The 15,869-nt window shown below is 36.8% G+C and overlaps 1 protein-coding gene across 1 annotated transcript in view; it reads left to right on the forward strand.

The window, feature by feature from the left end:
• LOC149783731 (uncharacterized) overlaps nt 1-15,869 on the forward strand; it is a 73,206-nt gene that overhangs the window by 45,969 nt on the left and 11,368 nt on the right. The window contains exon 4 of the mRNA XM_089932894.1: nt 1,121-1,200. Within this exon, the coding sequence (XP_089789020.1) occupies nt 1,121-1,200 (80 nt within the window). The remainder of the gene's footprint in view (nt 1-1,120; nt 1,201-15,869) is intronic.

Genomic DNA, 15,869 nt, shown 5'->3' on the forward strand with positions numbered 1-15,869 from the left:
TGTATATAAACATATTCAATATCTACAAATATTTGGTAAAGTTTTCTGTACCTATTTTCATTCAATGTGTCTAACCTAGGAAATCACAAGATATTTACAAAGTATTAATGCTGCTGGCTTTGTTTCATATTTTCAAATACAATTTGGGTTTATTAATATGTCAGTTATATATCCACTGATTACATATATGATCCGTAGCGCATGCCTCCATACGATACTGTGTATAGCTTATGTCAGATAACACCCGACACATTGTCCATTGACATGAATATATTCAACCGAATCGTATTAGGTTGTACTCAGCGGCTTGACTATGTTATGAGACTGAAAACTGGATCCAACAAAATCTCAATCGAGAGAAGGAAAGAAAACAAACACCATATTGTTGAAAGGCACCTGCCATTCACGCATGTTGCGGTGTAAGGTGCAAAGTAGCCAAGATTGTAATTTATCAATGTTAACTATGTGCTATTGTGTCGCAAAAGAAAGTAATAAATATATGTATTTGAAAACTCATGAACATTTACGTTCACTGTAAGTGCAAATGATAATCCTCTCTCCATAATGGGTTACAAAAAAAGTTCAAGTTTTGTATAACCTTTACCCATCAATGCCAATTTGTATCAGTTATGATTCAATATGCCAAACAAACAGTTGGAATCGGGTCACAATTAATACTTCCATTTGGAATTGGCTTGTGCTTGTGTTACAGTGGTGTCAGATAAAAGCCTGTAACTGTCCTATTTATGGATGAAATTCCTTAGAAGAGTTTTGTTTATGCATTTTTAGTAGGGATTTAAAGGTAACTGTTTATTATTGATAATATGAGCTCAGGGTGTTGTTGTCTGTGTGTATTTCGGCGACAGTGCACAGTGAGTAATAAGGCCTTGGTGATGATCCGGAAGTGAAATCTGTGTTCTGTGTACATGCTGCTATGCTGACAGTCCAGCATCGCAAGAGAGAGCAGGTCATCCTTTGAGGAGAACTTCGCCGTGAAGTCATCTTTGAAGGTATTTTAGATTAACATATGATTTGCATTGATTGTCACACAGTGGAAAGGTCAGTACTGAGAAACAAATGTAGAGAACATATAGTAAAGTTAATTGTGTTCTATGTCCAGTTGCCCGGTTGGTAAATAAACACAACAGCGGACATATAATTCCATTGTTTGATCTTGCCGACAGGATACCAAATACAAAGGTTATTTTATTGCAAAGCAAGCTGTCCACGGATGCCGACTTTGGAATCCTTAAAGTGTACCGATTTGTTTTACAGTGTATCGCCGAAAACAATTAATAACTGTAGGTTCCATTGTTTTCCGGAAATGTTTGAGGAAGAACTTTACCAGCAGTGTTTGCCTGCAGCAAAGTTGAAAGAGCATTAATCCGAAATGTTTCTTGAATCAATGGCTGATGAGATCGTGGAATCCATATGCATTGCTCGGCAAGAATTTTCTAATTTTATACACGTGGAAGATGATTTTAGTGCCTATTATAAACTTATTGATGAGGAAATACTCCAGTCGCTGACAACCAAGCAGACACAATCATGCTAGCAAGAAGCTGATGTTACTGCCGCTGATGATGACAATCATCACTATCCAAAGCTACAGTGGAATTCATGAATGTATTAGAAAATGAAATAGTTTGTGGTTAAAGTGGCTCATGCTGAGCATATGTATGAAAGTAAAAGTGCTTTTGGAACTTTGCTACAAATCATCGTCGGATTTAGGAAAAGCAGACTGTTCTTACTTTACATTTACTAACACAAATAATGCAATGCAGGTTATGCTATTTTTTATACACGTTTGTGATTTAGTATGTACATCTTGAATGAAACTGAAAACTCCTTATGCATTTTGGACTAGTGCATCGGTTGTACATGTTCGAGAATGTAATTTTATAGTGTAGTTTTGTATTTCCACTACATAGCGTTCAGTTGAAAAGTCATATATATATATATATATATATATATATATATATATATATATATATATATATATATATATATATATATATTGAAAATAGTGACTACATGATGATTTTCTATTTTGGTATCAAATGATGACAAATAAATCAATAAATCATCGATCGTCAGACTAAATGCATATGTTAAGATTTTATGACTTTATAATATTCAGCCAAATAGCAATTGTTTGCCTGCACAGTGATTATCTATTTGTACATGTACATAAATTTCATTACTTCGTACTGAAACTAATTCCCGACATACCGGGTTATCTACTTTGCATGGATCGAGATAAGTAGGGAACAAATTAGCGTAACAAATAAAAATTTGTTCTTGACCGTACCCAAACGCTCTATATACACCGGTTCTTGAGATAACCGAGGTGGAGATAAGTGGGGTTTAGATATATATATTGATAGTCAATATGTTTTATTTTATATATGTCCCAATGAGTTTGTCTTTAATCACCCTAAGCAACGCACGTCTGACTACCATCTATCATATGAACATTTATGGTTCTATGAAAGTTTATTAGAAGATTTTTTAAAAGAAAAGTATTTTGAATTATAATCAATATATTATGTAGTGCCCTTAAAAGGTTGTGTGCAATAAACCATTACCAGAAACCTTCGAAAGATATTATTTGTAAATAAAAGTCCTTTTTGCAATCGGAAATCCCTTTTTCATTTACGTCTGCACTAAAGAGCACAATTGGTTAATCACAAGTTACATCTGTGAGGAAATATTTTCAGAACTTTTCCATCTGGACATTTAATAATATGCACTGGTTCCCATTATACATTGACCCCAGCAAGAACGATGATTGATCATTTTGTACTGTCGAATCAATGCATAGGTAGATTACGGAGTGTGGACATTGTTTCAGATCACGAAAAGCACGTGATATCTGACCACCTCCATATCCTTACTTCCCTTCTTACAGTGACCTGTGGGAGAGAATTCAGACAGTCTCTGAAGAGAAATTACATAGCTTGGACTAAATTAGACGCAGATATTTTGAAAATCTATCCATCTTAGCTGGACCATCACTTGAAAACTTTAGACATAGATACTATTTCAGGCAATGTTGATAGATTTTACGGGCACATTGTTAATGCAATACAGCAGTCAAGCGACATCGCGCTTCCAAAGTCTGAATTCAATTATCATGCCAAACCATACTGGTCAAACGAACTCAAAGAAGCACATAAACTTCAAAGACAAGCTAGGTATCCTTGAATAAATGAGTGAATACCGATGGGTAGTCAATATAATTCTTACCGAGAATATAAAGATAACAAGAGAGACTTTAGAAACGTTCAAAAACTGGCTGTGGAAAGATATATGGGGGAGGTATATGAAGAAATTGAAAAAGCACACGAATGCGATGTAAGACACGTTTGGAAAATGATCAAAGCTAAGAGAGAGAACAATATACATTTTTGTCAGGAACAATCACCTGATGGAGTTTGTGTCCGCGATGATGATTCCATGGCAAATGGCATTTCCGGATAGTATGAGGACATTCATACGCCAAATTTTAGCCATAGCTTTGACGCAAACTTTTATGAATTTATAGAGAGAGAATCAAATCGGGGTCTACAGGACGGAGTAAGCCATATCGAGGCCTTACATACCAGTATCAGTTTAAATGAAGTAAGAGAAATCATTAAAAGTCTAAAGAAGTCAAAAGCATCGGGCCATGATCAAATTTGCAATGAACATTTTATCTATGACAGCGACTACCTCATCGAGTGTATGACAATTTTATTTACTCAGATGATTTATCAATCTTACATACCTGTAGATTGCAAGAAAGGGTTAATAATACCACTGTACAAAGGTAACAGAAAATCAAAGAACTCCCTTGAAAGTTACCGGCCGGTTACTTTACTACCTGTTATCTACAAAACCTTTGAGAAAATTATTCATGAACGTTTGGTAACTTGGCTCAAAGATACTAATTCTAGTATATCCAGTTCACAACAACATGGTTACCAAAAAGGTTTAGGCTGCACAAAAGCGAGTTCTGTGCTGTTACAATCAGTACAATATAATGTAAACATGGGTTCTCGTGTTTTTGCTGATTTTCTTGATACAAAAAGGCATTTGATACCGTGTGGCACAAAGGACTACTTTTTAAATTATTCAGGCTGGGAATTACTGGTAAATCCCTTTTGATATTTTTTAATATGTATACAAATTTACAGAGTAAAGTTCTTGTCTATGGGCAATTTTCAGAATGGTTCTCAACTGGCCAAGGAGTGAGACAAGGGGGTGTTTTGTCAACCTTGATGTACACAATATTTATGAATGACTTGCTGATACAGTTAGAAAATAGTGGATTTGGAGCAACGATTGGATCCTTAGCTGCGGACAATCCAACCCTAGCTGATGATATTCCACTTTTGGCTATATATCCTAGCAATGTACAAAAGCTCTTAGATATAGCATATGACTACAGTAATAAGTGGCGATTAGAGCTTAGTGTCACAAAGTCATACATTATCATTTTTGGTCCCCAGTACAAGAATTATATCAATATGAAATTTTCTCTTGGCCCGTCATGTTTGCCGGTTACTGATTGGGCAATACACCTGGGTCACCGGATTAACTCAAAGCTGACGTCGCATGAAGCAATACTCGACGCGTGCAGGAAAGGACAACAATCTTTTCACGGTCTGTTTGGTATTGGCATTAAACCGAATGGTTTAAATCCTTTGGTTGCTGCAAATGTAATTAAAAAGGTAATTTCCCTTCAATGTTTTATGAAAGTGAATTATGGTGTAACATTTCAAAAAGTGACCTCTCTTTATTGGATAAAACTCTGAGGTATTTTACCAAACATTCACAAGGTTTTCCAACACATACAAGATCAGACCTCGCCCTGGGAATGCTAGTATGGACATCAGCGCAGTCCGAAATTGATAGAAGAAAATGTTTTTACACCGATTGTGTTTGATGCCTAACAACATACATACTAAACGTGTGTAACGTTGCGTTATTTCACTTCATTTTGAGCGGATGCATGTCAAGCTGCGGGTTAATTTCAAATTTATATTATACCTCAAAGAAGTTTGACTTGCTCGGGTATCTAACTGATTATTTGCATCATTCTGAAATTCCAGATAAACAAAATTGGAAATAAATTGTAAGGTCAAAAATTGTTGGTCTTTAAAATAGCCTCTGGAGAGTTCGTATGTCTAATGAAGCAGATTTTGATAGATTCTCTTCGATATGCGAATACTTACGACCTGCCTCAGTGTGGCAGTCGGCTAAAACCAGACAACACACTAAGGCATTTACATATGTAGCTAAACTATGGGCTGCTGTTCCTCAAACACAGCTCGATATGTGATTTAGACGTGGGAATGTTTATACAGACTTGATATTTCATTGTTGAGTTAGTTGTCCTCATATGTCGAATTTTAGAAACTCTTTCTGGGATTTCCTTACTGATAAATTTCCACTGAGCCTGCACATTACGTTAGCTGCAGCTACAATATATTCTAGGTAAAAGGTTACCATCAGGTGCAATCGACAAAGAAAACTCCAAGCTATTCGTCCTGTATGCAGCATACTTTGTCATGCAGTGTGCAGCTAATTTCTGCAAATAAGGTACTGCAACTTGCAACTTAAGCAGTTGATGAACACTTTGTTGACTGATATAGTGTAAGAATTTGTATTATAATATGTTTTTTAAAAAAATACTTATCTATTGGTTGTATTCAGATGATTTATTCTTATATCATGTAATCTTCCAAGAAAGAAAATAAAGATGATGATGATGAATCATACCTGTGTAAAATTAATCAGTGGTTTCTTGACGTTTGGGTAGAACGGAAGATACAAGGAAGTATTAAAACGAATTAAAGGGGAAAAAGACCACAACGAGCGAGAGACTCAGTACAGCACAGTGCAATGACGCCTGGGCAAGCAAGTGGGAGCATAACTTCTTAAGCTGGAACAGAATCATGAATATTGAAATATAACTTTTAAAACAAAATAGACATTTGGAAAGAAATCACAAGGAGTGAACAGTATTCACCAGACGAAGATAAGCAAGAACACATGACAGCAGCATACAAAGAGATAAGAAGGTTGGATTAAAAAAAAAAATAAGATGAAGAGAGCAGAAACGGACGACGCATCATTCCTCAAATATTCCTACAAAGAAGGCACCCAAGAATTGGATATGTCAACTACATCAAGAGAAAGAATATCATCGATATCTACATTGATTAATGCAGATTATATGAGTAAGACTTATTCAATTACCAGAAACGGCTACAAAGGATATATATGAAGACCAAGAGGGAAACTACCGATAAGACCATGCGGAGAAATAAATATCATGGGAGAAAGGGTCATAGTAATAGAGCCCGCTCCAATGCTAAAGAAAATCAAAAAAAAAAACGGGAGAGCTACACCTATCGGACATACCATTGGAAATACCCCTTGATGTAACAGCTGGAAGCTTTAAAAAGTAGTTTGGAATTAAAGTAGAAACATCTAGACTGGCAACCATTCCAAAAACATTGATATATAATGGAGTAAGAATCTTAGAAATAGAGAAAAGGAAACTCAGAGACATGAAAAAGGCCTTTTACCTCCACGGTTTCGTAACTAAATCGTGGTATAAAGATGTATACATTACAGGACGTGCAACAGGTGCGGAAAAGCTGGTCATACTCCACATAAATGCCAGAATAATCATGAGACTCAAGCAGCGACAAGCAAAGGGGACAAACAACAAAACAAACAACCGCACGCTGTGACGACCGAAATTTTCCCAAAAACGAAGTAACAAGAGCAGACGAATAAACAACAACAATTACATTTGCATCCAAATATCAAAGAGGACATTCAAGGGACCACAAAGAAAGAGCAAAATACACAAACCCACGTTCAAGAGCAGACGAAACAGCAACAACAACAACAACAACAACAACTATTACATCAGGGGAAAATCAGAAAAACCAAGTTCAAAACAACAGCAGACAGATCCACAACAACAACAACTAATACAAAGACAAATTCAACACTAACAGAAAAAAACAAGAACACGAGATGGAGAAATAACAGCAAGTCAAAGATTGTCCAAAACAACAACAAAGAGAAAAATAACAGTAAGACTAGGACAAAGGTTAATCAAGAAACAAAAAGAGACGGAATAAACCAAAATAAAACGAGCACAAAGGAGCACCATGTCAGGGAACATAGAACAGGAAAAACTAAAACAGCCAGAATAAAGATTGGGCCAAAAAGACCAGATAGGGCAAAACAAATCGAAAACCAAAATAACGCCATCAAAAAATGCAAAAAATACCACATAAGTATCAGGTGACCTTTAGAAGAAGGGGAGGCGAATCCTACAAGATTTTAGGCAAAAAGGAGGGCGAAATAAACCCTTTAAAAAACCGGGAGGACGCTTCGTTGTAAACGCAACTGTCGCCGTCGTTGCTGTGTTTTGTTGTCGTCGCCCTCCCTGCTGCTGTGAATTAAAAATTTAAGTTAACAAAAATGGCCAACATTGGAGAAGCACATTCCGCTAGATTAGCTCGAGAGCGACTAGAAGTAATAAAAAAAATTCTTCCTGTGAGAGATTCTGTAAGACAAAATCTTCAAGAACGTCAGCAAGCACAAGTTGAATTTGCAACAGGCGCAGAACAATTATTTAAACCCGCCACAACAGCTACTGAGAAAGCTGCGGCGATCACAGAAAGAGCTTTATTGGGAGATGAAATAGGTATTCTTCCAGTGCTAAAACAAACAGCCGAGCAGACTGAAAAAATTGCTACAAGAACTAAAACAACAAAAAACTTTTACGAGATCTTCCAACTGACATAGCTGCATCTCAACCTCCACCCACCGCCGAAGAAGATATTCGTACTGAGATCACTGACGTGAAAAAAGAAAATATTGAACTGGTTGCAAAATTTAACGAAGGTGTTATTGAGCGACTTAAAAAAACAAAAGAAAAAGATTTACCTGCAGCAATATTATTAAATATAGATCAAAAAAACAAAATTTTAAAACCAAAATATGCTACAGTAAACGATGAGAATTTCGTCAAATGGATATATCGTGCATACTACAACAAAAAACAGGTAAAAAATAATGATCAAAAATATATAGATCTTGTAAGGGAAATGCAAAGACTTTATAAAGAACACACATCACAACCTCAACAACCGCCACCTCCCTATTCACCGTCTGAGCAAACTTCGGCGATGCAGCAAATAGAACGAAAAGAATCTCGACCCACACCTGTAAAATTGTTTACCGATAAAGCTCTTATTACTTTTACTAACCGGGATAAATTACTCAATATTGCTGCTTATAATTATGATTCTAGACAAAAATATCTAAAACCTCAATACGTTAAAAGAGTAAAACCCGAAGATTGGACTTCTTTATTATATTTTGCTTCTAAAAATTTGACTGTTAATACAGGAGATCCCGGGTATAAAAAATTTATGGAAGATGTAGAAACCGAGAAACGACCACAATCTCCAGAAGAATTTTACGATGCATCCGACACCGGTGCAACTGGCAAGGGTTTGGGGGGTGAATTTATTCCCTGCCCTGAAAACATAGTACAAGATGTGCAACGGTTAGAAGTTCTCATCGGAGGAAAGCGAGCTGGAAATAACTCGCCAGAAATAATTAAAGAAGCGGCTGATATCTTTCAGCGATTATTTCAAGGTGGTATCATGGATACTAGCATCTATCGAGAACTTATTGATGAACTCGCGGACAGCGACTAGTTAAATAAATAACTAATTAAATAAAATGATCGTACACAATTCTCATCGTAGACCAGTTATGGTCAGGGTTGTAAACTCACGAGTACCCGTATACAGGATGACTTATGGAAATGGATTCGGTGATGTTGTTCGGGGTTTATTCGCGAGGATGGCACCTAAAGCAATACCAATCGCAAAACAATTATCAATGAAAGCCATTGATGTTATTAAAGATAAAGCTACTGATGTTGGTATCGCTGCCGGTAAAGCATTATTGGCAGTGAAGGACAGACTAGCACGATTAATACGCAAACCTCAAAAAACTCCACCGGTAAAATTACCAGCCACCGCAGACATGCCTGCAAATGTTAGTAAAGTAATAAATGAAGCCGCAAATCAAAAACTATCAGCACTGATAAATCAAGGGGCTGAACAAATAAACACAAGTTTGGTGGCGGGATGTGGTCTTCGTTTTAGACGATAACTTTTATAATAAAATGTTTAAACGGGAATCCGACACAGCATTCGACATAGACGAACCGGTTCTTAAAAATGAATCAGTGCGTGATTTTCAGCATTATTCTTATGACGCACGAAACCCAAATCAACGAGGACAAATTGAATTACAGGTTCAGGATACAAGTAGATATTTTTTACCCGCTGAAGCATTTATTGAAGTAGAAGGTGAAATTAAAAAATTAGATAACACAGACTACGCCGCGGGGGATACAATCGGTTTTTTCAATAATGGGATTATGGCCTTGTTTAGTAGCGCCATATATATGATTGATGGAAAAAATATCGACTCGATTCAGAATTATGTCGATGTTGCTACAACAATAATTGGTCTAGCAAGATATTCTGATGATTATACAAGATCAGCTGGTCCATCAATGATGTTTGCCAAGGACACTTCTAATCATCCTAACAGTGATCAGTTCATTATTAGACGACCAAGAAACTTTAACAACACCACTGACGCTGATGTGTGGCCGGTGGTTCATGGTACTAATGCAGAATTTAATTTAGGTTTCGCTGCACGTAAATTAATGTTGGGCGGGGATAGTAGAAAATTTTCTTGTGCGATTCCGCTGTCGCATATCTTTGGATATTGCAGAGATGTCAGAAAGGTAGTTTTCGGAGCAAAACATACGGTCGTGCTTGTTAGAAAAGATAATGACAATGATCCTTTATGGCGACTTGCTGGTGACACTGGTAAAGTATTAATAACAAAACTATCATTGTGGATGCCGGTAATGACTCCGGCAATTACTGAAGAAAAGCGATTACTTTCTTTTATGGATCAAGGTGGTAAATTGTTGTTATCGTGGCTTACAACAACCACAGATAGTATTCAGAGTAATAATAATGGTTTATTCACATGGCATATAGCATCACAGCAGGGAGTTTCCGCGCCACGACATATTTTTATTGTTCTTCAGGATGCTGCACGAGTAAACTCACAAACACATAGTCATATGATATTTGACAAACTCGGTGTCTCAGAAATTTCCTTAAGAATAAACGGGCATCAAGAACCATCTGAGAACATACTGTTAGATTTTGGTAATAATCATGTTGCACGTGCATATCAACGCTTGACGAAATATCTAGCGCATGATCTAAATATTGATACTGGTAAGCAAATATCACAATTGGATTTAATAAATTATTATCCATTCTATTACTTCTCACTAGAGCATCTTGATTTAACTAGACAGTCTGTCGTTGATATACACTTTCGGGCTAATGTGACAAGAAGAGCTATAGCTAATTACAGAGCAATCGCTGTTATACTTTCTGATAGAACAATGTTACTTGAAGGTGCTGGCGGCCGAATGAGATTCGTTGATGCACCAGTGGAAAACATGTAACAGTTAGATCAATCTCGTATTAAATAAAATGTCATACAGTCACGTTAATGTCACTCTGACTCCTGCTCAGGCTGAGAAATTACAATCGAAAAACACGAGCACATGTGGGGCAACGATAACACTTAAAAATGATCAGATTACTGGCGGTCCAAACAAATTATCGCTGACTAAATGACTAAAACACAACTTAATCATTTCAATAAAGCAAAACAAGCAAAAACTGGAGTTCGACTTGATTTCGCTCCAAAAGCTGTCAAGGACATGATTAAAACCGGTGGTATATTTCCTCTTCTTGCCGCGATACAAGCACTGATAGCTGCTACTGCTCCCGCAGTCGCAAAAGCAGCCGCGTTAGGAGCTGTTGGAACCGCTGCCGGAATGGCATTAAAGAAAGCAACTGGAAAAGGATACAAAAAAAGGACGCGGGTTAAGACTTCCAGGAACTCCGCCCTCATGGTACCCAAAACGGTACCAGACATCACACCGATGTCAAATTTTGATTTACTCGATGCTGTTAAACAATTAAATATAAAAAATTTCAGAGGCGTTTTTATGAGATATCAGTTACCACAACAACCGAATAATCCAGAAACTGGAATTATTAATCTCGATAACAGTAACGGTCCAGGAACTCACTGGGTTGCTTGCGCGATACATCCACGTGGAATTATCTATTTTGATTCGTATAGGTTAGCACCGCCAGTTGAATTTCTAAAATATACAAAAGACATCCCATCGAAAGTTTGGTACTCAACGCTACCAGCACAAACACTGACCGATCCTCCGATATGTGGTCGTGAAGTATTAAATGTTCTCGATGCGATATCAGCGTCAACCAAACCACCTCACAAAGTCGTGCACGAGTATACCACGGGTCGATTTAAACAGTTTCCTATCAAATAATGGTTGATATTTACGGAAGATCTCTTCTCAACAGAAAGGTGAAGCGCACCGATATAGATTTATCAAATATGCGACCAAAGATGAAATCGATAATCTTTTAAGTCTGACCGGAATAGACCCAGATGAGGTTGTTATTTTTCAAGACCGACACGGAAAACTAAAAACCAGCGATATCAAATGGCATGAAATAATTCGTAGGGTTATTGGAGCTACTCCGGGTAACATCCCTGTGTTCACTGACAGCGGAAAAATCAGAGATTCGCTGATATCAATCACGGGGTTAAGAGATGATACGCAAAAAGCTGCAGGGGAACGCGTAAAAAAGACCGGTGATACAATGACAGGTGAACTCAGCATGAACGGTAACAAAATAACTGTGTTAAGAGATCCAACATCCCCGGAAGATGCCGCGACAAAAAATTATGTTGACACCGTTGACGGTAAATTATCCACATTGCGAGCCGAGTATGATGTTCATGTAAACGCGTTTACAAATCTCCGTAGAAACTTTAAAAAAACCGATGAGACCACGGATAAATTCTTTGGAACTCCATCCCGTCATCGATATGAAGCTTTCTGATATCAACACCAGCAACGACACGATCAAACAAACACAGCAAGATATTGTAAGTGGGATTCCTGAGATCGTTAACAAAACCAGTTTGATTAAAATCTCATCTGGAGTAACTGCCGGGCATATTACCAACATAGTATATACAGTATCATCTGGATTTGCAACATGGTCTAAACAAAATAATACTATCAAATATACAGCAACAGTCACTGGAGTATACAGGCTGTCTGTGTTCAGTGCCGCTAAATTTGAAATCTTCAAAACATACCCCTGGCGAGATTCCACTGACAAGTTTTCCGGGGTTGTAACTATCATATTAAACAAAGGAACCGAAGAAACATTTATACTGGAATCCGCCTACAAGAAATTAACCGCAACATCTTACTGGTGGTGTTTGGAATTTGTAGCTGAAACGCCTAAATTGGTTACTGCGTAAAATAATAAAATGGCAACAATGGCTGCATCAACGGATGCGTAACAATATAGGTACGATCAAGTACGCGAACTGCAATCAGAGTTAAAAAAATGCCATTAACGAATGCACAATAAAAGTAAAACAATAGAAGCGGCGTGTAATTATCCTAGACACAATAGTATATTCGGTATTCGCGATAGTTGCATCTACGGGAGTATTATTATCACCGCTAACACCAGTGACAACTGCAATCGCGGTCACAATTACAGTTTCATCATCAACGACAATTGCAGGCGTTGCTAATATTATCGCGAAAAAAATATCCTCATGCGCGCTAACAAAATTGCACGAGTATGAAAATTAAACAACGCGACCACGAGCGCCTACTCGAAATTGTCGTCGCTGATATCATCAAGTCTCGACGATACAGTAATATCACATTCCGAATTCGCGCAAATGTCAAAGATGTATGAAGACTACACGGGTCATTTGAAGCGACAAAAGATAAATAACAACAATGTCGGAATTACTTCATCAAGCTCTGCTTGATATAGTCGCAAATACAAGCCCAAAACGAACTTCTTCAATAACAGTAATCTCGACTAAACCAGAATTCAGTATTAATTTTCCAACTGCGATTCCAGTAAACGTGATCGCATTAGCACAATTACGAGTATATCACAGTTGGCCCAATATCAGATCAAAATCGTTCGGTGGATTACCAGCAAATAATTCGTTTGTGTTTGCACATAAAAATAAACCCGATGGCACACCAGACTGGAACGTCATTGGGTTACCAACCGGGTCTTATCAAATCAAAAAAATCAATGAGGAATTACAACGTCGAATAAAAGATATCACAGTAAAGGAATCTAAGATAACAATAACTGTTCATGAGCCAACGCTGTCTTCTGCCATCGAAATAAGCACCCCAGACTACGCCGTGGACATATATCAGAGTTCGCTCAGAACAGTGTTAGGATGGCCTCAAAATCCACCACCGACGCCACCAATGCCACCAGAACCTAAAAAGTCTGACTATGTCACTGACAATAAGTCATACCACGAAATTGACCCGTTGTATAAACAGCGTCTACAAGATATAAAAAATGCAACGTTGGGTAGTGAGTTTGGCTTCTACAATAAGGACTATATTCGGTGGCTTTTTATTTATGAACGAATTCCTACTAAATCTATTACTTTTGACCTGTTTCAAATTATTGAATATTTTAAAATCATTAATCAAGAACATAAAACACAACTAGAGCGACTACAGCAGAGCTTCCAAGAACATCTTTTTGATATAACAAGTTCACTCAGTGAAATCGTTACGCGGATTGAAATATTAAATCAGCTTGTCTCCGACATGGAATATATTAACCAGCGAGTAATTCAGGCAAAAATTGATTACACTGATAACATAACAAATCTCTATAAACACAAATTTCTAACTGCATACTCGCCGACGGAAGCCACGCTGCCAAATTTTAAATTTCCCGGGTATAATGCAACCGAGTTCAGTCAACGACTTCATCAATGAGTTCTTTGATGACATTCTCGCACAATACAGAAGATCACTACCGGAGCCAACTATTCTCAGATACAACAATAGCCCAACCGGAGAAGGCCGACATGTATCTCCGGACATCGTAAATATAAGTGAAGTGGTCGCGGTCAATCTTGTGTGTGATGTAATCGATGGCAGTTACAGCACAGATACGACAGTATCAAATCAAATCCAGCAAGGATTTGTTCTTTATTCATTTACTCCGAAAGATGTACCACCTGGATCTCTGATTGTGCAAGAGCAGATCAATCCAGTCTATCTGCGATGTCACAATCCGTGGCTGACCAGAATAGATTTTAAACTAACAGAAAAGAGTGGTAACCTTCTTGATTTACGGAATGAAACACTACATATTAATTTACTTGTAAAGTCTTAGAAGTCTTCGACTTCCAAATCTTATGATTTTCAATCGTAGCTCAGTAAAATATTTTATATATATATATATATATATATATATATATATATATATATATATATATATATATATATATATATATATATTATGCAAATCGACCAATTTCTCAATTTTGATAGGGTGTTTACTAGTAAAAATCATAGAAATCGACCAATTTCTCAATTTTGATAGGGTATTTACTAGTAAAAATCATGCGAATTTAGTAATCTGCAGAAAAATTTATTTTTTACTGAAAAATCGTTTACGATTTCACAATTAATCAATCGAGTATTATATAATGTACCACCGCGTAAAATGTTTCATACATAATAGAGAACTTCTTGATGAAGCTGTCAGTACCGGAAAAGTTACCCCGGAAAAAATAATTGTTGATGAATACGGCACTGACGATTTTATACTGACTGATACGCAACTACAAAGACTAAAAAAAATCATATTGTGATCGCGCATTGCAGTATACCTCAAATTTTAGAATATATACGCGTATTTAGATCTTAGATTCATAAATCTATATATACCACCACATAAATCTTTTCGTGTATGACAAACAAGGGCTCGAGCAAGCAGTTAGGGCTGCATTTGCCCAAGAAGAAATCAACGTTAAATTCATTATTGACGAATACGGAAAAGAAGATTTCTTACTAACACAGCAACAGTTAGATAGTCTCAGACGCGAGCATATTATTTCAATTGCATGCGACCGAGATCAAATTCTCAATTATGCGCACTCCTGCATCAAATCCGGCCGACTAAGGGCAATATTATCTAACTCGGACTGATACAAGTAAAAAAAATGATATACTTTTTTTTTACTTTAAATTTCATTTCCAAGTCCTTGATTTCATCAAGGTGACTTCATTTCTAGATATTTACTTCCTCGACTTCGTCAACGGACATACCATTTTTTAGCTTTCTTACACGAGTATTTATTATCTTCCTTGTTTCATATTCTTGGGCTAATTCCGACCTAATTTTTTTCAATTGCACGAGACAATGAATCAAATTCATTTATTTGTGCTTCTTCTACTGTAGCCAGCGATTTATATAAGCTCGTCTGGATCCTTTTTATAAATCGGTACTGAGCAGGCAGAATATTTTAAAATATAAAAATATAACGCCCTGCGCATTTAGCTTCATGTAGTGATTCAAAATCAGACAAGATAGTTTCAGGATTAGTTATCGGATATATTAAATCCGCGCTCTTCTAATTTTTTAATAGCAACAATCACATCATTGATATTTTCGTAATTCATATATAAATAAATATTATATATTTAAAAGAATAAAAAATGCACACCACATCTTCTTGAGTCTCTAGGGTGTCTTATGACATCCTACCAAACTCAGGAGCGGAAACACAACCCCCATGTGAGCCCTTAACCTGTCAAATAACAGTCTAGAAGG

The sequence above is a fragment of the Sinohyriopsis cumingii genome, chromosome 14, assembly GCF_028554795.1.
Source record: "Sinohyriopsis cumingii isolate HCF-2022 chromosome 14, ASM2855479v2, whole genome shotgun sequence".
In the NCBI taxonomy this organism is placed as follows: domain Eukaryota; kingdom Metazoa; phylum Mollusca; class Bivalvia; order Unionida; family Unionidae; genus Sinohyriopsis; species Sinohyriopsis cumingii.